Consider the following 26,676-nt stretch of genomic DNA (forward strand, 5'->3'; position numbering starts at 1 on the left):
CAATAGAAAGAATCAGCACAATAATTTAAGATTATGATACAGTATCACATAAGCACAAGATACAAAGCTGAGGAAACTTGATATGACACGAAATGTAGCTGAAACAGAACTCAGCAGAGTTTTGGGATCATACAGTGAGCGATTCAAGTGTTAATAAAACCCTTGTAACGTAATGATAGGCCTATGACTACACCCATCCAGTGAAGACAATTACTACATATTTTACTAATGTCTTTTTGTTTATGTAATACAGCCAGAGTATACAATAATATACGATAATTACTTATAAAGTCAGAAAAATTATACAGAATTGTTTATTTATCTTTTTTCGAATTAAGTTTATTATTCAGAGAATATTTAGTAAACTATCAAAGAGACTGTATTCAGGGTGGTCCATTGATAGCGACCGGGCAAAATATCTCACGAAATAAGCATCAAACGAAAAAACTACAAAGAACGAAACTCGTCTAGCTTGGAGGGGAAAACCAGATGGCGCTATGGTTGGCCCGCTAGATGGCGCTGCCATAGGTCAAACGGATATCAACTGCGTTTTTAAAAAATAGGAACCCCCATTTTTATTACATATTCGTGTAGTATGTAAAGAAATATGATTGTTTTAGTTGGACCACTTGTTTCGCTTTGTGATAGATGGCGCTGTAATAGTCACAAACGTATAAGTACGTGGTATCACGTAACATTCCGCCAGTGCGGACGGTATTTGCTTCGTGATACATTACCTGTGTTAAAATGGACCTTTTACCATTTGCGGAAAAGGTCGATATCGTGTTGATGTATGGCTACTGTGATCAAAATGCCCAACGGGAGTGTGCTATGTGTGCTGTTCGGTATCCTGGACGACATCATCCAAGTGTCAGGACCGTTCGCCGGATTGTTACGTTATTTAAGGAAGCAGGAAGTTTTGAGCCACATGTGAAACGTCAACCACGACCTGCAACAAATGATGATGCCCAAGTAGGTGTTTCAGCTGCTGCCGTGGCTAATCCGCACATCAGTAGCAGACAAATTGCGCGAGAATCGGGAATCTAAAAAAAGGTCGGTGTTGAGAGTGCTACAACAACTTCGATTGCACCGGTACCATATTTCTATGCACGGGGAATTGCATGGCGACGACTTTGAACGTCGTGTACAGTTCTGCCACTGGGCACAAGAGAAATTACGAGAAGATGACAGATTTTTTGCGACGAAGCGACATTCGCCAATAGCGGTAACGTAAACCGGCATGATATGCACTATTGGGCAACGGAAACTCCACGATGGCCGCGACAAGTGGAACATCAGCGACCTTGGCGGGTTAATGAATGGTGCGGCATTATGGGAGGAAGGATAATTGGCCCCCATTTTATCAATGGCAATCTAAATGGTGCAATATATGCTGATTTCCTACGTAATGTTCTACCGATGTTACTACAAGATGTTTCAATGCTTGACAGAATGGCGATGTACTTCCAACATGATGGATGACCGGCCCATAGCTCGCGTGCAGTTGAAGCGGTATTGAATAGCATATTTCATGACAGATGGATTGGTCGTCGAAACACCATACCATGGCCCGCACGTTCACCGGGTCTGACGTCCCCGGATTTCTTTCTGTGGGGAAAGTTGAAGTATATTTGCTATCGAGATCCACCGACAACGCCTAACAACATGCGTCAGCGCATTGTCAATGCATGTGCGAACATTACGGAAGGCGAACTACTCGCTATTGAGAGGAATGTCGTTACACGTATTGCCAAATGCATTGAGGTTGACGGACATCATTTTGAGCATTTATTGCATTAATGTGGTATTTACAGGTAATTACGCTGTAACAGCATGCGTTCTCAGAAATGATAAGTTCGCAAAGGTACATGTATCACATTGGAACAACCGAAATAAAATGTTCAAACGTACCTACGTTCTGTATTTTAATTTAAAAAACCTACCTGTTACCAACTGTTCGTCTAAAATTGTGAGCCATTTGTTTGTGACTATTACAGCAACATCTATCACAAAGCGAAATAAGTGGTCCAATTAAAACATTCATATTTCTTTACGTACTACACGAATATGTAATAAAAGATGGGGGTTCCTATTTTAAAAAACGCAGTTGATATCTGTGGCGTCACCGCCAGACACCACACTTGCTAGGTGGTAGCCTTTAAATCGGCCGCGTTCCGTTAGTATACGTCGGACCGGCGTGTAGCCACTATCAGTGATTGCAGACCGATCGCCGCCATACGGCAGGTCTAGTCTAGAGAGACTCCCTAGCACTCGCCCCAGTTGTACAGCCGACTTTGCTAGCGATGGTTCACTGACTACATAGGCTCTCATTTGCAGAGACGACAGTTTAGCATAGCCTTCAGCTACGTCATTTGCTACGACCTAGCAAGGCGGCATGTTCAGTTACTATTGATATTGATATTGTGAATCATGCACCGTCAAGAGCGACGTTCATCATTAATGGATTAAAGTTAAGTATCAAACTAATTACGTCCGCTTTCTGAATTCTAATATCTTGTCATGTTCCAGACCTCACATCAGTACAGTTCTTCCCTCCTCACGCCAGCCTGCGTGAGCTAATACGCGTGCATTTCGGCCCCCACTAGTACAACGGTGGTTGCTCTTCCGCCAACACAACAATATCCGTTTGACCTATGACAGTGCCATCTAGCGGGCCAACTATAGCGCCATCTGGTTTCCCCCTTCAAGCTAGACAAGTTTCGTTCTTTGTAGTTTTTTCGTTTGACGCTTATTTTGTGAGATATTTGGCCCGGTCACGATCAGTGGACCACCCTGTATAGCAAAGAATACAAACAAACAAACACCGTTTGAACAGGCTTGGAAGGCCCAACGGTACCAATCGGCCGTCGTATCGTGTTCAGCCTTTAAGGCGTCTCCGGATGCGGATACGGAGCGGCGTGTGGTCAGCACACCGCTCTCCCACCTTTGTCAGTTTTCGTAACCGGTACCACTACTTCTCAGTTAAGTAGCTCCTCAACTGGCCTAAGTGCACCACGCTTGTCAATAGCACTCGGCAGACTCGGACGGTGACCCATCTAAGTGCTAGCCAGGCCCGACAGCGCTTAACTTCGGTGACCTGACGGGAATAAGGCCGTTGGCTATAGCAAAGTATACTAATGTGTCATCTAACCCTGGTTAGGCTTTTGCTACATGTGTCTATGAACTGTATAGAGTATCAAGTTAGAGGAGGCGCACTGCTGGTTGGCGTCTGTGAAAGCGCCAGTGACACAATTCTATCAGTGTGTGCTCAAGGTTATTGCTGTTTTGGTTGCTGTTCGTTTAGGGCGCTCAACATGGTGGTTATCAGCGCCCACGATCATGGCAACACGAATGGGCTGGGAGGAATCATTGAATAGATAAAATGAAGCTGGAGTATATGTATTTCAAAGTATTTTAGCGTCGGTTGGAAGCTATTTAGTGTGTATTTATTGAATAGTCGTCATAATGAGGCCTGGATGCTAGAAGAATGTGCGAACGATACTTACGCTGTACAAGGTCGCGTGATGGATCTGAGAACTGATGAACTGGACAAGCATATTCCACCCGTCGAAATTAAAAGCCAATAACTATCATTTGTTTGTATTTTATATTGTAACATGGTGAAGATCGGTGCCTTTTGTGAATGTAAGGGTTTATTCTACTCAGTCAGCGTACCAAACTAGCGATCTTTACGATTCGTTTTTGCAAAAAACTAAAGGAGTCAAAGTAAATCCTTTTGCACGTTATTCTAGGACAACATTTTCTGATTTCTTAAAATTCAATCATTGTTAAGCCCCAAACCGAAGAGTTAAAGTTGCTGTGTACAAGTGAGGTGTGTCCATGACGGAAGTGCTGCAGTCTGAAAATTTTATTTGAAATTAAAAAAAAAAGAAAGAAAACAATTTTCTTAATCTACAAGATACTGCGCACGGAATAATTGCACAGTTTTTTTTTCTTTAAATTGACCAAATACTGAAATTGCGGATGTTTGAAACAAACAGGTAGTTTTGGTCACGTTTTTTGCGTACTTAATGAATAAACTAAAATACTCTGTGTGAAATATCCTATCGATTAAGAAAATAGTTTGGTTTTTTAATTTCAGGTAAGATTTCCAGGACTTCCGTCAAGGACAGACTTTTCATTCTGAACAGAGCGACTGTAACTCCTTGTTGGGGGGATTAATGATGATTGAATTTATTGAAAAAAAGTTGGAAAATGTTGTTCAACAACCAATAAATGAGGTAGCCGCTGATTCGGGCCAATGGAATGGAATCGGCCCAGTGTCCAGAATCAGATTGCATTTCTGTGCTGGAGCGACGTTATTTGTAGGAACTGTACTCGAGGCTGACATTTCATCCATATTTTGGAGAATTTCTTAGATAATGTATTTACTGCAGTTGATAACGTTGTCAGTGATGGTCTATATGTAAGACAAGCAGAACTAATACGCCAGAATCAAATCAGTAATAACGCAATGCGGCTAAAACATAGCAACAAAGAACGGTGCTCAAAACCGGCTAAAAAGATACAGTAAGTGGTAACGTTCTCACCACTCTACAGTTAGTTACTCTCTTTTGTGAACAGTTCGTGGATAAAACTCAGCCAATTGTAAGTAGAATTATAAACAAGGTTTACACATACCTCCCTTGACCTCGCCGTTGGTGCATATAGCAGACAGGGACATCGTGGTGATCACGCACACAGTGGCCGAAATCGCGATGATAACCAGCGACAAGCCTAGAACAAAATTTAGTTCACGTCATACATGTGGTACGTTGATCGTACAGTCTCTGATCAAAAGTATCCGGACATCCATTAGTGGCCATTAATGTGGGTTGCGTCCACCCTCCAGCTTTATAACGGCTTGAACCCTGCTGGGGACACTTTCAATGAGGTGTCTGCAGGAACGGCATCTCGTCCTCCCTTAAGAGTCGAAACCAGAGAAGGTAGTGATGTTGGGCCCTGGTATCTAGAGCGAAGTCGACGTTCTAACTCATCCCAAAGGTGTTCCAATGGTTTCAGGTCGGGACTCTGGGCAGGCCAGTCCAGTTTAGGGGTGTTACTGATTAGAAGCCATTCTACTTCATGAGAGGGTGCACTGTCATGCTAATACAAGCAATCATCATCTCCAAACTGTTCTTGTACTGTACGCAGCAGACAAAATGTGTTCATATACCTCCACATTTACCGTTCTCCTCCCGAACAAGTCATGATGGCCCAAAGGTACCGACCGGCCGCCGTCTCATCCTCAGCCTACAGGCGTCACTGGATGTGGATATGGAGGGACATGTGGTCAGCACACCGCTCTCCCGGCCGTATGTCAGTTTCCGAGACCGGAGCCACTACTTCTCAATCAAATAGCTCCTCAGTTTGCCTCACAAGGGCTGAGTGCACCCCGCTTGCCAACAGCGCTCGGCAGACCGGATGGACTCCCATCCAAGTGCTAGCCCAGTCCGACAACGCTTAACTTCGGTGATCTGACGGGAACTGGTGTTACCACTGCGGCAAGGACGTCGGCAATCACATTTAGCGTTATCTTAACAGTAATAAGGGACAACAGTGTAACCACGAGAATCACTCCCATACCATATCACCACCTCATCCATACTGCACTGATGGCTCTACACATTATGGCGAGTAAGTTCTTTAGGCATTCGCCAAACACAAACGCTTCCAACGAATTGCCTCAGGGCATAGCGTGATTCATCACTCCAAACCACCCATTTCTAATCGTCTGTGGCCGGTGGCGTCTCGCCATCGCTTTTTACACCAACTTAAGCGTCGCTTAAGACTGAATATGTGGCTTACGAGGAGTTGCTCGGCCACTATACTCCATTCTTTTTATACTCTATTCTCATTGCGGTAGCTGGACTGCTGGTAGCTTTCTGGAACTCACGAGCTGTTCTTTTTCGCTGATTTTACGCGATTCCTTGAAATTACTCTTTGAAACGCTCGACGGTCCCTGTTTATCAGCACATGAGGTGTGCCTAGTCTTAGGTTTAGCTACGCTTTTCCACTTCACAGTTATGTCAACAGCAGTCGACTTGGGGAGCTTTGGAAGTGTTGAAATGCCCCTGATTGATATGTTACTTAAACTAAACTACACTCCTCCCGTACAGGCCATGAAGGTCCAACAGAACCGACCGGCCGCCGTGTCATCCTCAGCCCACAGGCGTCACTGGATGCGGATATAGAGGGGCATGTGGTCAACACACCGCTCTCCTGGCCTTATGTCAGTTTCCGAGACTTAGGTGACATCCAATCACTAGTTTACATTCGATGTCGCTGAGCTCATCTGATCGACGCACTCCGCTCTTACTGTTTCTCTACTGACAGAACAATACGCCGCTCTTCCTTTTATTCTAGCGAGTCCGACTCTCTTGACACTTGACTGGTTAATTGCGCTTACTAATGGCTGTCCAGATTCTTTTGATCAGATAGTGTACATAGCACATGCCATTCATCAAATATCTCTAACAGAACCTCAGAGGCGACAGGTATAAGCTACGAGATACGTCGTCAGTTTTGTGTCTTCTCTTAAACAGTAACGAAACAAATAAGAGAATCCGTATACAGACGAAGCAATTTCCCAAGAATCAGAGGGAGCGTGTGCCACAACATCACAATATCACATGCAATCGAGACGCATGAAAATTTTTTGGTTTAATACAGTAATGTTCCGTGTCTTTGAAAATGTGAGTGACTATTTACGCTTAAGCTTATTGTAGTGACAATGTATAACGTTTAAAGGTCTTAAAAGGACTCTTATTTCGTGAGTTCGTTGTAGACACGTCTCAGTCGCCGTTCACATTGAGACGATACCACATGATACACGATACACCATACACGATACGATGAAGAAACAACCCACATCGGAGAAGTGCATAGAAACGTAATGTAAGCAATTTAACTGGATCACACTGGGAGTACAGTGATATGACACGGATATGTATCTATATCGTATCGCCCAACGCAGCATGGAGTGCTGGTCCCTCCACACAACTCATATCGTACCATATACACACGGGGAGTGAAATTTCAAGTCATCCGATTTGCCTAAAAAAGTTGTTTTACGTAGATGATGCAAAACTACATTCTGTACTGCGTATGGTCAATATGTCGTTCACACAAGAAGACTGTTAGAACCTGGTTGCTTGTTGAGTTTATACTGAGGATTTATACTATGAAATCTTATTCGAGCCCGCATCTCGTGGTCGTGCGGTAGCGTTCTCGCTTCCCACGCCCGGGTTCCCGGGTTCGATTCCCGGCGGGGTCAGGGATTTTCTCTGCCTCGTGATGGCTGGGTGTTGTGTGGTGTCCTTAGGTTAGTTAGGTTTAAGTAGTTCTAAGTTCTAGGGGACTGATGACCTAAGATGTTAAGTCCCATAGTACTCAGAGCCATTTGAACCATTTGAACCATCTTATTCGAGGGCAGAGCTGACCACCTTGGCTTAAAGGGAGATAACAATGGAAAGGAAAGAAACAGTTAAGAATTTGCTGTGGAAACTGTACCATCGTTTTTAGGATTCCATGCCTCAATCAGTAAAAGCGGATGTCTTTTAGGATCACTTTGTTTCGTCTGTCTTTCTTTCTGTCTGTCCTAGTGTTCAAAACATTTATCTCAGGAACGGGTAGAGGTATCAAGGTAATATCTGTGTTGCATATTAAGATCTATGGCCCCTTGCCTTTGTAAAAATGTCAAGCTTGTAAGTGACAGCACACGAAACATACGGCTATTTCTGTCACATTTTGGTACTCGCGAACTCACGTCATCAAATCGTACAGAGTACATCCCGTTGGCATAGTCTCATGAAATTTCGCAAGAAGCAAGGTTCCACACTACAACCAAAGGAAAAATCCGAAAATTGCTAATCTGTAACTACGTCACACAAAAAGATTAATTTGTTATTAGACTATCTGTCTGTCCGTATATTAAGACACCTTTTTGTCAGGAACGAGCAGGCCGTGATGGCCATGCGGTTCTAGGCGCTCAGTCCGGAACCGCGCGACTGCTACGGTCGCAGGTTCGAATCCTGCCTCGGGCATGGATGTGTGTGATGTCCTTAGGTTAGTTAGGTTTAAGTAGTTCTAAATTCTAGGGGACTGATGACCATAGATGTTAAGTCCCATAGTGCTCAGAGCCATTTGAACCATTTTGTCAGGAACGGGTAGAAGATCAAATTAAAATTTATGTCACCTACTGAAGTGTAAAAATATTAAGCTGCTAACTCAATGCAATCAAACGGTATGGCCATTTATGTAATACACTTTGATACTTGCAAACTCACTCCTTAAAGCCTACAGGGTGACTCCCTTTGACGTAGAATCATGAAATTTGGCAGGAAATGATTATGCTATACAAATGAAGGAAAAGAATAATGAAACTGTGAATTTGTAATTATATTGCATGAAAAAAATATTTCTTTTGTCATTTGTTATCCGACTTCAAACTTGAAATTAAAACGTCTGGAATGTCTTGGAACCCTGGGATCAATATATTGCCAGCATCAATGTCGATAACAGGCAAAAATTGTCGAGATCCTCGATTCCCGGAATAGATTAACTGTCTATATACGTAATCAAGCTTGGGCGGAACCCTCAGTGCTCAAGTCCTATTCGCAACTGGTCAGTTTTTAACTCTTTATTGTGGTTATTGGAGTTTCGTATTCAGATAACAAACCTACGACTTTGGTCAATGACTGTAAAATGTTAATCGTATTCTAAAACTTACTTCATTCAAAACTGAAATGGAGGAGTCCCTATTTAAGTTTCTGGAAATATTAAATGCAGGAATACAAATAGAGCAAATCTCACTTTCGGCGCATTTAAATATTCACCTTCGAATAAAGTTGTCTGCAGCGGCTTCGATGAACAGATGAGACTACAGTTCAAGTTTAATAATTGGATGGCATGACGGCGTAGAAACTACGATAAACTTTTATATTATAAGAGAGTACGACTAGAAAGGCATATCAACAGCATTATACAGATACATCCAGTACTTCCTTTTGTTTTTCAGTTGTTTGAGCTTTAAATATTGACACGCCAGAATAACGTGTCCTCAGAAGAGCTCATGATTACAACTGAGCTGGAAAAGTGATTCGTGATGTCTTGTTGTTTGTCGTAACACAAGTATCGGGTATCGCATCGCGTATCTTATTTCTCCAGTGGCAACGCGAGTATCGCACCGGTAACCGTCGCGTAGCGCGAAATCTGTTACGATGAATTGTATCGCATATCAATATCGCCTCAGTTTTAATCGTGAGATAGTTCTCGTTGAGACAGCAGAAAGCCGTCCAAATTCATTCACGATATGGTCATGGGCACATTTAAACACGAGGGTTCCTTTAGACCATCTTACGGTGCAGATTCCACGTAGCAGACTTCACATACGCGACATCTCACTGCCAGACTTATGCCAGGGATGGATGGTCACATGGCCGCCTGGTGTCAAATGGTTCAAATGGCTCTCAGTACTATGGGACTCAACTTCTGAGGTCATCAGTCCCCTAGAATTTAGAACTACTTAAACCCAACTAACCTAAGGACAACACACACATCCATGCTCGAGGCAGAATTCGAACCTGCGACCGTAGCGGTTTCGCGGTTCCAGACTGTAGCGCCTAGAACCGCACGGCCACTCCGGCCGGCGCCTGGTGTCGGCTCTACTCTTTTAAACAGCGTATATTCACTGGGTCTAACGTATAACATAAAACCCACCGAATATGGGCTTCTTCTAAACTCCAGAAACAGCATATATTCATAGGGTGTAATGCAGGGGTGTCCAGCCTTTTAGCAGGGCCACATTGGAAGAAAACGAGTATTTTTGGGCCGCATGTAATTTACTAAACTCTAATAACAACCATTAAGAAAAAAATAATTAAATTAAATCGGGATGGAGCAACGAAAGAATGACGTCCTGTGGTCGGAGTTTCAAATTGAAAATGCGCAGTCTATCATAACTTTGGTGAAAATGCGCAGTCTATCATAACTTTGGACCTCTCATATACTTTCTTTGGGCCGCATGTGGCCCGCGGGTTGGTCACCCTTGGTGTAACGTATAACATAAAAGTCACCGAGTATGGGTTGAATACGACATACACAGTATAGTATCTTACTTTCTGCTTGTGACGGAGGAAGCATTCTTGCCTCATATTGGTTCTACCGTTTGCGGCATTTTGCCGAAAAATAGCAAAACTTGTTTTGTGTTTCAAGTGACGAAATGGCTCCTCAACGTGAAACAGCAGGGTGTAACGTCACTAAACTCGTTGAGTGTCACGTCAGTGTTAGTTATCTCATCACGTGCACCGATGGCTTAAGCGTGTTTGAGTGTGCTATTTTATGTGGGTGACTAATACTTTGACCGGTGAGCTTACAATTTGGGACTAGAGTAATAGTTAGGGGAAGCACCGTTGATTAGAGGTGTTAGCATGGTGCAGTATAATCTTGTCATGCCACACAGACCAAGTCGGGGATTTATGAAATCAACAGTGGAACGTGCGACAGTTTCTACCTAGGACTAAAGGACAGCCCGCTTAACACGAGATTCAGGGAAAAATTCTTCCTAGTGAAAGCAATGCTTCGTCTTTTAAGCTTCACCTGCATAGCGAGAGCCATGCCGCTAAAGATACTGATGCTGCATTGCAGTTATTACATAAAGTTGACAAGGGGCGTCTCAGTATTTTCGTAGAGATCGAGATTTATAACCACTTCAATAAACCAGAAGAGAATTTGAACAGAAAGACAAAGTTGAGCAATAGACGGTTCTTGGACAATTTTTATACAAGAAAGACATTTTCACGCTGCAGCGGAGTGTGTGCTGATATGAAACTGCATTTTCAATCTGCCAGGAAGTTTCATATCAGCGCACACTCCGCTGGAGAGTGAAATTCACACCTGGAAAAGACCTGCCGCTATGGCCGAGCGGTTCTAGGCGCTACAGTCCGGAACGCTAAGGTCGCAGGTTCGAATCCTGCCTTGGGCATGGATGTCTGTGATGTCCTTTGGTTAGTTAAGTTTAAGTAGTTCTAAGTCTAGGGGACTGATGACTTCAGATGTTAAGTCCCATAGTGCTTAGAGCCATTTGAACCATTTGAACATCTAGAAACATCCCACAGGCTATGGCTAGGCCATCTCTTCGCAGTACCCTTTCTTCCAGGAGTGCACGTCCTGTCAGTTTCGCAGGAGAGCTTCTGAGACGTTTGGAAGATAGGAGATGAGGTACTGGCGGAAGTAAAGCTGTGAGGACGGGTCGTGAGTCGTGCTTGGGTAGCTCAGTTGCTTCCGGCACGGTAACTCAGGGGTTCGGTCAGGGGGTTCTTTGCCCTCTGTAATAAAAAAAAACTGAGTAAATGGATTAGCGGCTAACTGAAGCGGGCGTCTTCCGACGTCCGCCCCGAGCACATACAACGAACGAAAACGAACAAAATGAGATTAAAAAAAAAAAGTTGGTAGAGCACTTGCCAGCAAAAAGCAAAGCCCCGAGTTCCAGTGCTCACAAATTTTAATCTGCCAGGAAGCTTCAACTTGTATACAACATTGAAACATTTTAAACTTATATGCTGATTCTTTTCCTTGTCTTTGAATGGAACTTCCTGCCACAAGTACTATACGATCTCATTTTCTCTCTTTCTTTTATATAATGGATTTTTCTGCCACAAAAATATACGATGTTGAGAACGAAGTATTTCCCGACAGCACTGTTGTATATAAAATTCTCGGATGTTCTTTTGGTACAAAGAAAGTCGAGCGGACGTCTCGCCACTATGTTTACAGCAAGTCGACGCCCATTGATTTACACCTTAGCGCCCAGAGTGTTCATCATCCAATCCAGAAGAGAGCAGTTTTAATTACAGTGTTATACAGAGAAAAAACTGTTTATGACGGGGACCACCTGGATTGCGAAATTAATCATCTGAAATACGTGTTCCGAAGGAACGGCTCTGGTTCAAGTGATATGAACTCAGTGTTCTCCAAGAAAAGGAAATCTGAAAATATTGAACATTCGCGTGGTAAGCCACGACTGTATTACATTTCTGCGGCGCTACATCCAGCAAAATAAACGGAGTCCTGGGAAGACCTATTTTCCAGTCTTGTAACAAACTAAAAGAAATGATATGTCCTGTTAAGGACTGGCTTGCCCTCAGAATCCCTGTGATTTATAACAATACTTGTGAGTGAGGAAGCAGTTACATCAGTCACTCCATGCGTACCGTTGCCGTCCGCTGGGCGGAACATCAACGGCATATTAAAAATCGTACAAAAAAACACAAAGCACTGTTTGACGAAACAAAAATTTTGTCCCAAGCTCCTATATACTGGGATTCTGTAATTAAAGAGGCAGTAGAAATAATAATGTGCGAGAAGAACTTCAAACGCAACAGCTGATATTATCTTAGCGGTGCGTGGAAGCGAGCTGTCGATGCAGAGAAGAGGCAGAGATATTCGTCGCAATGTTTACGCTGCGACGGGAGCAGTGGCGTTACCAGGGCAGACGTTGACACCATGTGCGGCAGCAGTCCTTAATTACTGACCAATAGGAAGCCGTCAGTGGGCTGTATAAGGCCACCACAGCAGCAGCTTTGAAAGTCAGTTGCTCCTGACGAAGAACATGGGGTTAATAGTCTAAAGCTCAAGGTTTTACCCTTCACTGAAACGGCAAGAAGTCCGAGAATGTTTTACACAATAAATGATGTTGTTTCCTTCTTGTATAACTTTTAGTATATGGATACCACTTTAATTTCATTATACTTTTTTAGTTCTGGCATCCTAGTTTCGATTTTTAGTTTGTTAACATGCACAGTTTTAAGAGATACTAATTCTTAAGATATCTACGTAGTATCCATTTGAAATGGTCACATTGGTTGTGGGAGTATTACACGTGGTCGCTCGTTGAGCAGGCAGAAGACTTGGATGGAAGCGATCTTCGTTCCATACATGTATTATTACAGCGCTGTGCCGGGCCATGCTCTTATTTTTTTATTATACTGTGATATTTACTGAAATTAGCTGGTTTTTTGCTCCCCACGTACATAATAAAAGTAATACACGCCTTTCTTTCTCTACTGATATTTTATCCCGCTCTCCTCACATGGGCGGGGTGCTGGATTGCCAGCGGTGCAATACCTTTTTCTTCAGGCAAACTAATTTTAAGGATGTAAAATAAAAAACTTTTTAAAATCTATGAGAATGTGATTGAATGACACTAGTTACATAAAATGAAATGTATCTTCTCTTCGTTTCCCAAAACCAAAAAGACTAACTGGTGAAGATATGAAGTACAGACGGAAAAAGATACAAATGGTTCATTATTTCAAAAGTAATCACCATAATTGTTAATACATTTATCCAACAGTGAGACAAGACGGTCGACGCCTTCATCGAAAATTGTTTTCGGCTGCCTATGAAACCATTTAACCGAGGCCTGCACCTCTTCGTCCGAAGCAAATCGACGGCCAAGAATGTCTTTCTCTAGGGCCCCAAAAATATGGAAATCGCATGGGGATAGATCGTGTCGGTATGAAGCATTGTAAGAGATTTCCAGCGAAACTTATGCAGTATTCGAAACAGGCTTAGCGTGCTCACATGTTGCTAAAGTTGTTTTGACTACGCTGAAAAAGTTTCACAGGGAAGCCCTTACACAACCTCCCTACAGTCCCATTCTCTCCCCACACGATGTAAATATATTTGGTGGCCTGAAGAAAGACATTCGTGGCCACTGATTTGCTTTCTACGAAGAGGTGCATTCCGGGGTGGAGCCATGATTCTGTAGGCAACAGCAAACATTGTCCATCTTGTCTCACTGTGGGATAAACGTATTAACAGTTATGGCGATTACTTTTGAAATATTATACAGTTTACTTTTTGCCATCTGTCTCGTTTCCATTTGACAATCCTTTATGTACGGAAGAATACATAGATTCTTAGGATTCTTTTAAAATGACAACGACGTACATTGCAAAGGAGTACTGCACATTCATTAAAAAGCTGGAGGAACAAGCTGGGGAAATAGGGGGGGGGGGGGGGGAGTGAGACCTGTGTGGAGTGGGATAGGTGGGGAATTATAGTTGTTAGGACAGACATATATCGGAACGGATTTTATTGCATGGGAGAGTCGAAGTTGCGTCTGGATACGATATCGTGTGCGTGTAAGTGTAGAGAAGATGGGATGTGTCTGTAAAGATGCGGCAGCTTTCCAGGGTTGTTGATCAGAGGCGGAAACAATGACATTATTGGAGTGTGGTTTTCGGATAGCGTAAGCTATGCAGAGGTGTTCATTTTGGATGGGGAAGGGTGAGAATTTGATGCGATGGTAGAGGAGCGACGTGAAGGAAGGTAAACGGAGATGGAAAGCAAAGCGGATTGCATGACTTTCAAGGATTTGGAGGGACTGATAGAACTTAGGTAGGAGACGAGGTACTGGCAGAAGGGAAGCTGTGAGGACGGGGCGTGAGTTTGTGCTTGGGTAGCTCAGTTGGTAGAGCACTTGCCCGCGAAAGTCAGGGGTCCCGAGTTCGAGTATCGGTCCAGCGCACAGTTTTAATCTGCCAGTAAGTTTCATATCAGCGCACACTCCGCTGCAGAGTGAAAATCTCATTCTGGAAACATCCCCCAGGCTGTGGCTAAGCCATGTCTCCGCTATATCCTTTCTTTCAGGAGTGCTAGTTCTGCAAGGTCTGCAGGAGAGCTTCTGTTAAGTTTGGAAGGTAGGAGACGAGGTAGTGGCAGAAGTAAAGCTGTGAGGATGGGGTGTGAGTCGTGCTTGGGTAGCTCAGTTTGTAGAGCACTTGCCCGCGAAAGGCAAAGGTCCCGAGTTCGAGTCTCGGTCCGACACACAGTTTTAATCTGCCAGGAAGTTTCACTGAAACACATATTTTTTTATTTCTAACCGAGAAGTTTGATATCGGTTGTCATAAATGTAGCCTTAAAAATCCTTTAGTAGTTCTTTAGTAATTATTTATTTTGAAAAAAACCTTCGCTCTCTATTTTACCCCCTATGTGGTCGAATTTTCAAAAATACTGGAACGGGTATTTTTCATTTTTTGACTGAGAAACCAAATACCAGTTTTTGTAGTTCCAGCTTCAAAATTCCCTTAATATCGACATACTTTGAAAAAGCCTTTGATTCGCTATCTCACCCCTTTAGAAGTGGAATGTCGGACAATCCCTTCTTAAATGATGCCTCAGTATAAGATCCACATTCTCTCCAAACTTAAAGTTTCTGTCATTAGCTGTTTGGGGTGAATCAGTCTGACTCTATTTCACCTCGTGGGGTTGCATTTCCAAAAGCAGTGAAATACGTATTTTTTCATCTCTAACCGAGAAGCCAAACACCAGTTCTAAAAAAAAAGGTTCAAATGGCTCTGAGCACTATGGGACTTAACATCTGGGGTCTTCAGTCTTCTATATTTAGAACTACTTAAACCTAAGGACATAACACACACCCATGCCCCAGGCAGGATTCGAAACTGAGACCGTAGCAGCAGCCCGGTTCCGGACGGAAGCGCCTAGAACCGCTCGGCCAGAACGGCCGGCACCAATTTTCAAAGATTTAGGTTTAAAAATGCTTTCACAATGAAATACGTTCGTAAAACGCTTCATCCAGTTAGAGGTAGTAGTTCCAAAAACAGCGACATGCGTATGTTTTATTTCTAACAGGGAAACCAAATACAAATTTTCATAGATTTAGCTTCAAAAATGCTAGCACATAGAAATATTACCACAACTTCCATTCCCGTTTCCCCTCCACAAAACTGTGAACATATTTTTTTTTCATTCCTAACTGAGAAGACAAATTTAAATTCTGATACATTTAGGTCTAAAAATGATTTCACAATAAAATATTTTCATAAAAAATCTCATCCCCTATTTCACCCATTAGGAGTTCAATTACGAAAAACACTGAAATATATCTTTAAAAAAAATTGTAACAGAGAAGCCAAATACTAACGTTCATAGAAGCATACTTTAGTCATTCTTTAATAACGACATATTTTCAGAAAAAGATTTAACCCACTATTTCACCCCCCACCCCCCCACCCCCCCACCTCCCCCCCCCCCACGTTTAAATTTCCAAGAATGCTGAAACACGTATTTTTTGTTTCTGATCGAGAATTCAAATATATTTATCAAACAACCAGTTATTCCATATTTTACCTTCTTAGGGTTGGTATTTCGAAAAATCTCTTCGCAAACGAGAAGATCCACACCTTCTCCATATTTCAAGTTTCTATCCTTAGCGGTTTTGGCTGGACGATGATGAGTCAGTTGGTCAGTCATTCAGAACACTGCCTTTTGTATGTACAGTAGATCCTCACGTGGCGTCACTGGCATGTTACTGTCCAGCGCTACCTGTTGGCCAGATTTTACACTTGTCTTTGTTTTCAAAAATATCTCATGTCATTTCAGGCATGAGTGTCAATTTTTACCCTTCTACCTACATTATTCCGTGAATTAGTGCATTTTCAAATGTTAAGTGTTAGGAAATCTAATCTTAAGAGGTATTACTTTTTAATTTTTTTTCCTCTTTTTAGAATTGTGTCGTACTGTGTAAGGAAACTGATATCCGTGCAATGATTTTCAAATCTGGTAAGTATTGTCCCCCTTTCAATCCTCTCTGGTATGTGAGGGTTGTGACTAGCTCCACTCTTCACGATCATGATGTAGTTTGTATCGGAAGAGAACCTCCCAGCGTCACTAGCAAGAAGGTGAAAATGATGCTCGACGATAATGAAGTAGCTTTGTCAGCTTGCCAGAAAATCGTTATGTATATGAGGATAGCAGCAACACCTAATCGACTTACAGACATTTAAAAAGTCAATGCTGTGTTAAGATCCTGTCAAAAGTGTTTACAAACGAAACGGGAATTCCGCACTGCCGTGTTGTTGTTCTCCAACCGGCACCAGGTCGTCAGCCGTCAATATTGATGGCCGTCATGTATGCAGCGTTGCGTTTGTGTCACTATGAATGGAATGAGTATTCAAATTAAGGCAGAGACCCAGCGCAGTGATTAACAAGTGTTGGTGGACGAGTCACCCTTAACAGTTTCCGGTTGCCTCACATCATATGACACAGTAGGAAAATTCAGAAGTTAACCTAGAGCTGCGCTTCATATCCCGTCCACCATACCGAACTTGCAGTCACAAACAACGGTGTAGCTATCTGTAGGACTATGGTGGCCAGCTGTCCCGTGAGCTACTGTACTCATTGACTATGGTTTCAACTTTTGCGATTTTTATGTTAAATAATCCAAATAATGTGTACCCTCTAACGTCATTTAGTAATAGACGGACCAGATAGGCAGTTTTGACAATGTGCTTGATATTAACAGCCAGACTGAAGAAAAATTAAGACACGTTCATAGGATTGTCGAATTGGAAAAAGTGTTCAAGAATGTAAAATGGTGCAAGATATTCGAAATTCAGAGAAAAACTGGAGTACGTTCTAAGGAGAGACGGGTAGTATACAATATGTGGAGGGGCACGAGAGAACAATAAGAAAGGAAAACCAAGAACGAAACTGTTCAGATTAAAAATAGCGTAAGGCAGGGATGCAGTCTTTGTTCCTACTGTTCGATCAGTACATCGAAGAAGCAATGACGGAAGAAAAGAAGGGCTCAAGAGTGGGATTAAAGATCAGGATGAAAGGATATCAACGATAAGATTAGCTGATGCATTTCTTATGCTCAGTGAAAGTTAAGACGAGTTACAGGACGTGATGAATGGAATAAAAAGTCCTATGAGTACAAAATATGGATTGAAAGTAAGCGGACGAAAGACAAAGGTAATGAGTTGTTGGAGAAATGAGGTTAGCGACAAAATTAACATCAAAATTGGGGACCACGAATTCTGCTACTATGGAAAAAAACTCCTGACGGACGAAGGAAGGGCGACATAAGAAGTAGATTAGCACAGGCAAAGAGGGAATTTCTGCCCAAGAGAAGTCTGTTAGTATCAAATATAGGTCTTAATTTGAGGAAGAAACTTCTGAGAACATGCATTCGGAGCACAGCGTTGTATTATAGTGAATTATGGACTGTGGGAAAAGCACAAAAGAAGAGAATCGATGCGTTTGGGATGTGTAACTATGGAAGGATCTTGAAAATAAAGTTACCTGACAAGATAAGGAATGAGGAGGTTCTCCTCAAAATCGGCGAACAAAAGAACATAAGGTAAACACAAGAGGAAGGAATAGGATGATACGAGAAGTGTTAAAACATCGGAGAATAACTTCCGCGACACTAGAGGAAGCTGTACAGGGAAGAAACTCCAGGCAAAGACAGACATTGCAATACATCCTACAAATAACTGAGCATGTACGATGCAAGTGCTACTCTGAGATGAAGAGGTCGTCAATATTTGATTAAGATTCTCTGTAGCGCCGTCTACGATAAACATGTATTGGCAAACAACTGAAGTAGTGGAGCTGGAAAATATTTAAATGTAAAAAAGTGACCTGCATGTCATATACCGTCATGTCGGCGTTGACACACCAGGCACGGTAATTAACCCGCAGTGGGACCTGGTAGCCTTGACGATGACCCAGTTCCCTGGTCTCAGATGCCGTCCGTGGAGACGTCCTTGGAAAAGAGCGGGTCCCTAATGCCCGCAATAACTGACGTCCGCGGAATGCAAGAAACTTTCATATATATCTGTTCACGGCAGTGTCTACTGCTCAGAGTAGTGCCCGTCAAACTACGGCCCGCTAGCCGCATGCGGTCCGAATCAAGTAATTGTGCTGCCCGCAGTTCCCAGCCGTGTTTGGTAACAATATGTAACAACTAACCACAGAACAACTCATCTGACGTAAAGACCCTTTTAAAAGAGTGTAGTTTTCCTGCTCACTAACAAACAAAAATTCTTAGAGACACATTAATAATGTGTTGTTAGTGTGGTCTTCAGTCCGAAGAGCGGTGTGATGCAGCTGTCCATGCCACTCTATCCTGTGCAAGCCTCTTCATCTCCGAGTAACTACTGTAACCTACATCCTTCTGAATCTTCATACTGTATTCATCTATTGGTCTCCCTCTAAGAATTTACCTCCCACTTCCCTCCAATATTAAACTGGTGATCCCTTGACGTCTCAGAATGTGTCCTACCAACCGAAGCCTTCTAGTCAGGTTGTGCCACAAATTTCTGTTCTCTTTTCCGTTCTCTCCAATTCTGTTCAGTATCTCCTCATTAATTACGTGATCTGCCCATCTAATCTTCGGCATTTTTCCGTAACCCCCCATTTCAAAAGCTTGTATTCTCTTTTAGTCTAAACTGTTTATCGTCCGTATTTCACTTCCATACATAGCTACGCTCCATACAAATACTTTCTCAAAAGACTTACTGACACTTAAATATTTACTCAGTATTAACAAATTTCTCATCTTCAGAAACGCCATTCTTGCCATTGCCAGTCTAAATTTTATATCCCCTCTACTTCGACTATCATCAGTTATTTTGCTGCCCAAATAGCAAAATTCATCTACTACTTTAAATGTCCCATTTCCTAATCTAATTCCCTCAGCATCACCTGATTTAATTCTACTTTGGTTTTGTTAATGTTCGTCTTATATCCTCCCTACAATACACTGTCCATTCCGTTCAAGTGCTCAATTCTGACAGAATTACAGTGTCGTCGGCTAACCTCTAAATTTTTATTTCTTCTCCCTGGGCTTTCCTTCGTTTCCTTTACTGCTTGCTCAATATACAGATTGAATAATATCCGGGATAGGCTACAAGCCTTTTCAATCCTATCTCAACCATTGCTTTCCTTTCATGCCACTCGACTCTTACAAGTGTCATTATGTTTCTGTATAGTTTGAAAATAGCCTTTCGCTTCTTGTATTTTATCCCGGCCACCTCTAGAATTTGAGAGAGAATATTCCAGCCAACATTGTCAAAAGCTTTCTCTAAGTCTACAAATGCTATAAACGTAGGTTTGCCTTTCCTTAACCCATCTTCTGCGAGAAGTCGTAGAGTCAGTATTGCCTCGTGTGTTCCTACGTTTCTCCGGAATCCAAACTGATCTTCCCTGAGGTCAGCTTCAACCACTTTTTCCATTTTTATGTAAAGAATTCGTGTTAATATTTTGTAACCGTGACTTATTAAACTGACAAGTCGGTAATCTTCAGACCTGTCAGCACCTACGCCGGCCGTTGTGGCCGAGCCGTTCTAGGCGCTTCAGTCTGGAACCGCGCGACCACTACGGTCGCAGGTTCGAATCCTGCCTCGGGCGTGGATGTGTGTGATGTCGTTAGGTTAGTTAGGTTTAAGTAGTTCTAAGTTCTAGGGGACTGATGACCGCAAATGTTAAGTCCCTTAGTGCTCAGAGCCATTTGAACTTTCTTTGGAATTGGAATTTTTACACTCTTCTTGAAGTCTGATGTATTTCGCCTGTCTCATACATGTTGCATACCAGATGGAAGAGTTTTGTCAAGGCTGGCTCTCCCAAGACTTTCAGCAGTTCTAATGGAATGTTGTCTACTTCCGAGGTCTTGCTTCGATTTAGCTCTTTTACTGTTTTGTGAAATTCTTCGCCCAGGATCATATATCCCATCTCTTCTTCATCTACGTCCTCATACATTTCCATAATGTTTCCCTCAAGTACATCTCCATTGTACAGACCGTCTATTTAGTCTCCCCACCTTTCTGCCTTCCCTTCTTTGCTTAGAACTGGTTTCCCATCTCAGCTCTTGATTTTCATACAGGTGGTTCTACTTTCTCCATAGGTTTCAGTTTTCCTGTAGGCGGTACTATCTTTTTCCTAGTGCTTATGCTTCTAAATCCTTACATTTTTACTCTAGCCATTCATGCTTAGCCATTTTCCATTTTCCGTCATTCTCATTTTTCAGATGTTTGTCTGCTTCACATACTGCATTTTCATATTTTCTCCTTTCATCAATTAAATTCAATATCTCTTGTGTTACGCAAGGATTTCTACCAGCTCTTGTCTTTTTGCCTACTTCATCATCTGCTGTTTTCTCTATTGGAACTCTCAAAGCAATCCACTTTTCTTATTTTCCTTTCCCCTATTCTTATCAATCGTTATCTAATGCTCCCTCTGAAGTGCACTACAATCTCTGGTTCCTTCAGTTTATCCAGGTCCCATATCCTTAAATTCCTACCTTTTTGCAATTTCTTCAGTTTTAATCTACAGTTCATAAGCAATACATTGTGGTCAGTTCCACATCTGTCTCTGCAAATGTCTTACAGTTTAATAGTCGGTTCCGAAATCTATGTCTTACTATTATATAATCAATCTGAAACCTTCCGGTGTCTCCAGGTCTCTTCCACGTATACGACCTTCTTTCATGATTCTTAAACGAAGTTAAATTATGCTCGGTGCAATATTCTACCAGGCGGCTTCCTCTCTCATTTCTTTCTCACAGTCCATATTCATCTACTGTTTTTTCTTCTCTTCCTATCCCTACTATAGAATTCTAGTCCCTCATGACTATTAAATTTTCGACTCCGTTAACTATCTGAATAATTTCTTTTATATCATCATACCTTTCTTCAGTCTCATCATCATCCGCGAAGCTAGTTGACGTATAAACCTGTCCTACTTTGGTGGGTGTGGGCTTCGTGTCTGTCTTGGCTACAATAATGCGTTCACTATGCTGTTCAAAGCAGCTTATCCGCGTTCCTATTTTTTATTCATTATTAAACTTACTCCTGTATTACTCCAATTTGATTTTGTATTTACAATCCTGTAAATACAAAATCGGATGTCCTGTTCCTCCTGCCACCTAACTTCAGTAATTTCCACTATATCTAATTTTAACTTATGCATATCCCCTTCTTCAGTCTCATCATCATCCGCGAAGCTAGTTGACGTATAAACCTGTACTACTTTGGTGGGTGTGGGCTTCGTGTCTGTCTTGGCTACAATAATGCGTTCACTATGCTGTTCAAAGCAGCTTATCCGCGTTCCTATTTTTTATTCATTATTAAACTTACTCCAGTATTACTCCAATTTGATTTTGTATTTACAATCCTGTAAATACAAAATCGGATGTCCTGTTCCTCCTGCCACCTAACTTCAGTAATTTCCACTATATCTAACTTTAACTTATGCATATCCCTCTTTAAATTTTCTAACTTACCTCTTCGACTAAGGGATCTCACATTCCATACTCCGATCCATAGAACTCCAGTTTTCTTTCTGCTGATAACGACGTCCTCCTGAATAGTTCCCGCCCGGAATCCGAATGCGGGGTTATTTTACCTCCGGAATATTTTACCCAAGGCGACGCCATCATCATTTAACCATACAGTAAAGCTGCATGCCCTCGGGAAATATTACGGCTGTAGTTTCCCCTTGTTTTCAGCCGTTCGCAGCACCAGCACAGCAAGGCCAGATCAGTCAGTCATCCAGACTGTTGCCCCTGCAACTTCTGAAAAGACTGCTGCCCCTCTTCAAGAACGACACGTTTGTCTGGCCTCTCAACAGATACCTCTCCGTTGTGCTTGCTCCTACGGCTATCTGTATCGCTGAGGCACGCACGCCTCCCCACCAATGGCAAGGTCCATGGTTCAAGAAGGGGAGTAATAATGTATGATATGCTTATTTGCATAATATGCTTAATTGTAATTGACGTTAATTAATTGTAACTGACGTTGGTGAATTCAGCCGTGAGATGAGTAAAGCTGGTTGCTTACCCCACGCGCAGAGGGGTAAGCAGCGCGGCCATTGCAGGGTTACAGAATGGGAGAGGAGAATGTTTTATTGTTTGTCTTCCAGTTCTACATCGACATCTACATCCATACTCCGCAAGCCACCTGACGGTGTGTGGCGGAGGGTACCTTGAGTACCTCTATCGGTTCTCCCTTCTATTCCAGTCTCGTATTATTCGTGGAAAGAAGGATTGTCGGTATGCCTCTATGTGGGCTCTGATTTCTCTGATTTTATCCTCATGGTCTCTTCGCGAGATATACGTAGGAGGGAGCAATATACTGCTTGACTCCTCGGTGAAGGTATGTTCTCGAAACTTCAACAAAAGCCCGTACCGAGCTACTGAGCGTCTCTCCTGCAGAGTCTTCCACTGGAGTTTATCTATCATCTCCGCAACGCTTTCGCGATTACTAAATGATCCTGTAACGAAGCGCGCTGCTTTCCGATGGATCTTCTATATCTCTTCTATCAACCCTATCTGGTACGGATCCCACACTGTTGAGCAGTATTCAAGTAGTGGGCGAACAAGTGTACTGTAACCTACTTCCTTTGTTTTCGGATTGCATTTCCTTACGATTCTTCCCATGAATATCAGTCTGATGTCTGCTTTACCGACGATCAACTTTATATGATCATTCCATTTTAAATCACTCCTAATGCTTACTCCCAGATAATTTATGGAATTAACTGCTTCCAGTTGCTGACCTGCTGTATTGTAGCTAAATGATAATGCATCTTTCTTTCTATGTATTCGCAGCACATTACACTTGTCTACATTGAGATTCAATTGCCATTCCCTGCACCATGCGTCAATTCGCTGCAGATCCTCCCGCATTTCAGTACAATTTTCCATTGTTACAACCTCTCGATATACCACAGCATCATCCGCAAAAAGCCTCAGTGAACTTCCGATGTCAGCCACAAGGTCATTTATGTATATTGTGAATAGCAACGGTCCTACGACACTCCCCTGCGGCACACCTGAAATCACTCTTACTTCGGAAGACTTCTCTCCATTGAGAATGACATGCTGCGTTCTGTTATCTAGGAACTCTTCAATCCGATCACACAATTGGTCTGATAGTCCATATGCTCTTACTTTGTTCATTAAACGACTGTGGGGAACTGTATCGAACGCCTTACGGAAGTCAAGAAACACGGCATCTACCTGGGAACCCGTGTCAGTTCTGACGATTCTCGGGCGTGTGCGACTCGAACCGATCAGCTACGGAAGTAAAATGGATCCCTGAATGCGCATTACAGAGCTCGTCATCTTCAATGCGGTATTTATTTGCAGCAAAGAACATTAAATGAATTAAGGTTGTTGTAATAAAATGCAATGAGAAAAGGAAACACATCATTCAAAATACTTAGACAGCATTTTAGATCTTGTCTCAGACTGCATACATTCTGTAAGGGTAATATTTTACCCGCCAGCCGGTGTGGCCGAGCGGTTCTAGGCGCTACAGTCTGGAGCCTCGCGACCGCTACGGTCGCAGGTTCGAATCCTGCCTCGGGCATGGATGTGTGTGATGTCCTTAGGTTAGTTAGGTTTAAGTAGTTCTAAGTTCTAGGGGACTGATGACCTTAGAAGTTGAGTCCCATAGCGCTCAGAGCAATTTGAACCCATATTTTACCAGGCAGGGTGTCTTTACACTGCTTTGCTTACCACATTTGTTTCAAATGGCTGGTGTTCCACCTACATGCATTATCTTGTGCCGCAAATAACAGTTTTCTTATCCCCGTGATTTCTAGTTCGTATTTTAATTGTCTTTTCACTCTCGTACAAGCTCTTAGGCTTAGTATTGTTCTTTAACTGCGTTGACTGTGAAAACAGCTTCTGACGAAAGTGACTGAAATTGAACGATACCATTCGTGTTGTTTCAAAATAAACATGCAATGCTGAATGAACACTTTGTTTTTACTTCCTATAAACGTGTGATTTGCTTTTGTCAGCTCGAAGGTTTCTCAGGGAATTAGATACGGGGAAAAAAGATATATTTTTTAAGACTGGTTAAAGTTAACCTAGATGACGCTTTAAATCTGTACCAGTATTAAAACTGAAAATATACTCTAATAGGGCATAATTAGTATACATTTTCACTTTCCGTAGCACTCAGTAACTGTAGATGTTCAATGCTACTATGTATATGATAATGGGTAAATCCAGTTTTGTGGTTCAAAATGGTTAAAATGGCTCTGAGCACTACGGGACTTAGAGGTCATCAGTCCCCTAGAACTTAGAACTACTTAAACCTAACTAACCTAAGGACATCACACACATCCGTGCCCGAGGCAGAACTCGAACCTGCGACCGTAGCGGTCGCGCGGTTCCAGACTGTAGCGCCTAGAACCGCTCGTCCACTCCGGCCGGCCCTGTTTTGTGTCCAGAATTTTCAAATAACGGAAGAAAGTGGGACAAAGTTACGACGGTTGGCTGTAATGCATTTAAATGTAGGTACAGTTACTGTTATTAATAAGCTATTCATCTGCTCACACAGGAAAAAAAAACCACACATCGTCAGCCGATTCAATTACAGTGTCGCAACCTCGGGCTCGCTGACGGTAGCAGCAATCTGAAATAGAGAACAGTCGAAAGAATGTGGTCCGAATAGCTCTGTCTTATAACAAACAGTAATGGAGGGGGGAGGGGGGAAGGGGGGAAAACTTATAGCGCCCTTAGGTTTTTAACTTACTGATGGCATACTAATTCATGTAGGTTACTACCTGATAATGAAATCGGTACATATGCTGTCGGAAGTGTTGCCTCACGATGCCGGTATTGGCTGTTGAGCAAAAAGGTTTGACGACCAGTGGTTTAGAGTTTCAAATGCGGTGGCCAATGAAGTTCTTAATGAAATATTTTTTTCCCGCGTGCACTACTATTGTACCACGCCATCTGGGAGGTCCCATTAGTCCGTAGCAGGATCGACATTCTTCCTCAAAATTTCACGACCACGAAGACCTTGCTAGAAGTGAATGACGTCTATGTTAATGAATTCATCCGTCGCATGTTGGAAGAATAATTTCATTTTTAAAGACGAAAAAATAGAGTGTAGTTCCACTTACATCTGTCTATCAATTATTGGTTTTGGCTTAGGCCTGAGTGCGCCATATAATCAAAAATGGTTCAAATGGATCTGAGCACTATGCGACTTTAACTGCTGAGGTCATCAGTCGCCTAGAACTTAGAACTAATTAAACCTAACTAACCTAAGGACATCACACACATCCATGCCCGAGGCAGGATTCGAACCTGCGACCGTAGCGGTCGCTCGGTTCCAGACTGTAGCGCCTAGAACCGCACGGCCACTCCGGCCGGCGCCGTATAATCCCACAGTATTCTATATCCATCTTTTATTATAATAATACGGTATCAAATGTAGTAATAGATGCACAAAGACAAACAGGGAAAACCAACACTGGACAGTTTTCACGTGTATTCCACACAAACAGGTGTGAAGAGAAACGGAAGTTCAAAGAAAATGCGAAGACTGTAAAGTAACAAACACTTACGAAGAATGACGTTAATTGTGCGAAGACAAAGCTATTTTTGTCACCTGAATCTGTATCAGAGGTAGATCTGATCAACTTGTGTGACAACAGTGAACAAGGTGATATTGGATGCTGATTCCGAACAAGACGAGCGTTTAGTGTGTGATGGGCTTCAAAAAGACGGGGCAGTTCGATACAAACGATTATCTATCTCATATTGGAGGCTTTCAGTATGCAATGGACGGAGCAGTCCACACAAATATTGATGCGGTATACGTTTATGCAAGAAGTGAATTTCTCAACTTTTGATTGAACTTGTTCAACATTGGACTTAGTGCTTTATTGGTTCAAATGGCTCCGAGCACTATGGGACTCAACATCTAAGGTCATCAGTCCCCTAGAACTTAGAACTACGTAAACCTAACTAACCTAAGGACATCACACACATCCATGCCCGAGGCAGGATTCGAACCCGCGACCGTAGCAGTCACGCGGTTCCGGACTGAAGTGCCTAGAACC

General features: G+C 42.5%; 1 protein-coding gene across 1 annotated transcript in view; it reads right to left on the minus strand.

The window, feature by feature from the left end:
- Nucleotides 1-26,676, minus strand: part of LOC124623027 (bumetanide-sensitive sodium-(potassium)-chloride cotransporter) — a 239,889-nt gene that overhangs the window by 121,294 nt on the left and 91,919 nt on the right. The window contains exon 3 of the mRNA XM_047148819.1: nt 4,642-4,737. Within this exon, the coding sequence (XP_047004775.1) occupies nt 4,642-4,737 (96 nt within the window). The remainder of the gene's footprint in view (nt 1-4,641; nt 4,738-26,676) is intronic.

The sequence above is a fragment of the Schistocerca americana genome, chromosome 7 (assembly GCF_021461395.2).
Source record: "Schistocerca americana isolate TAMUIC-IGC-003095 chromosome 7, iqSchAmer2.1, whole genome shotgun sequence".
Lineage (NCBI taxonomy): Eukaryota > Metazoa > Arthropoda > Insecta > Orthoptera > Acrididae > Schistocerca > Schistocerca americana.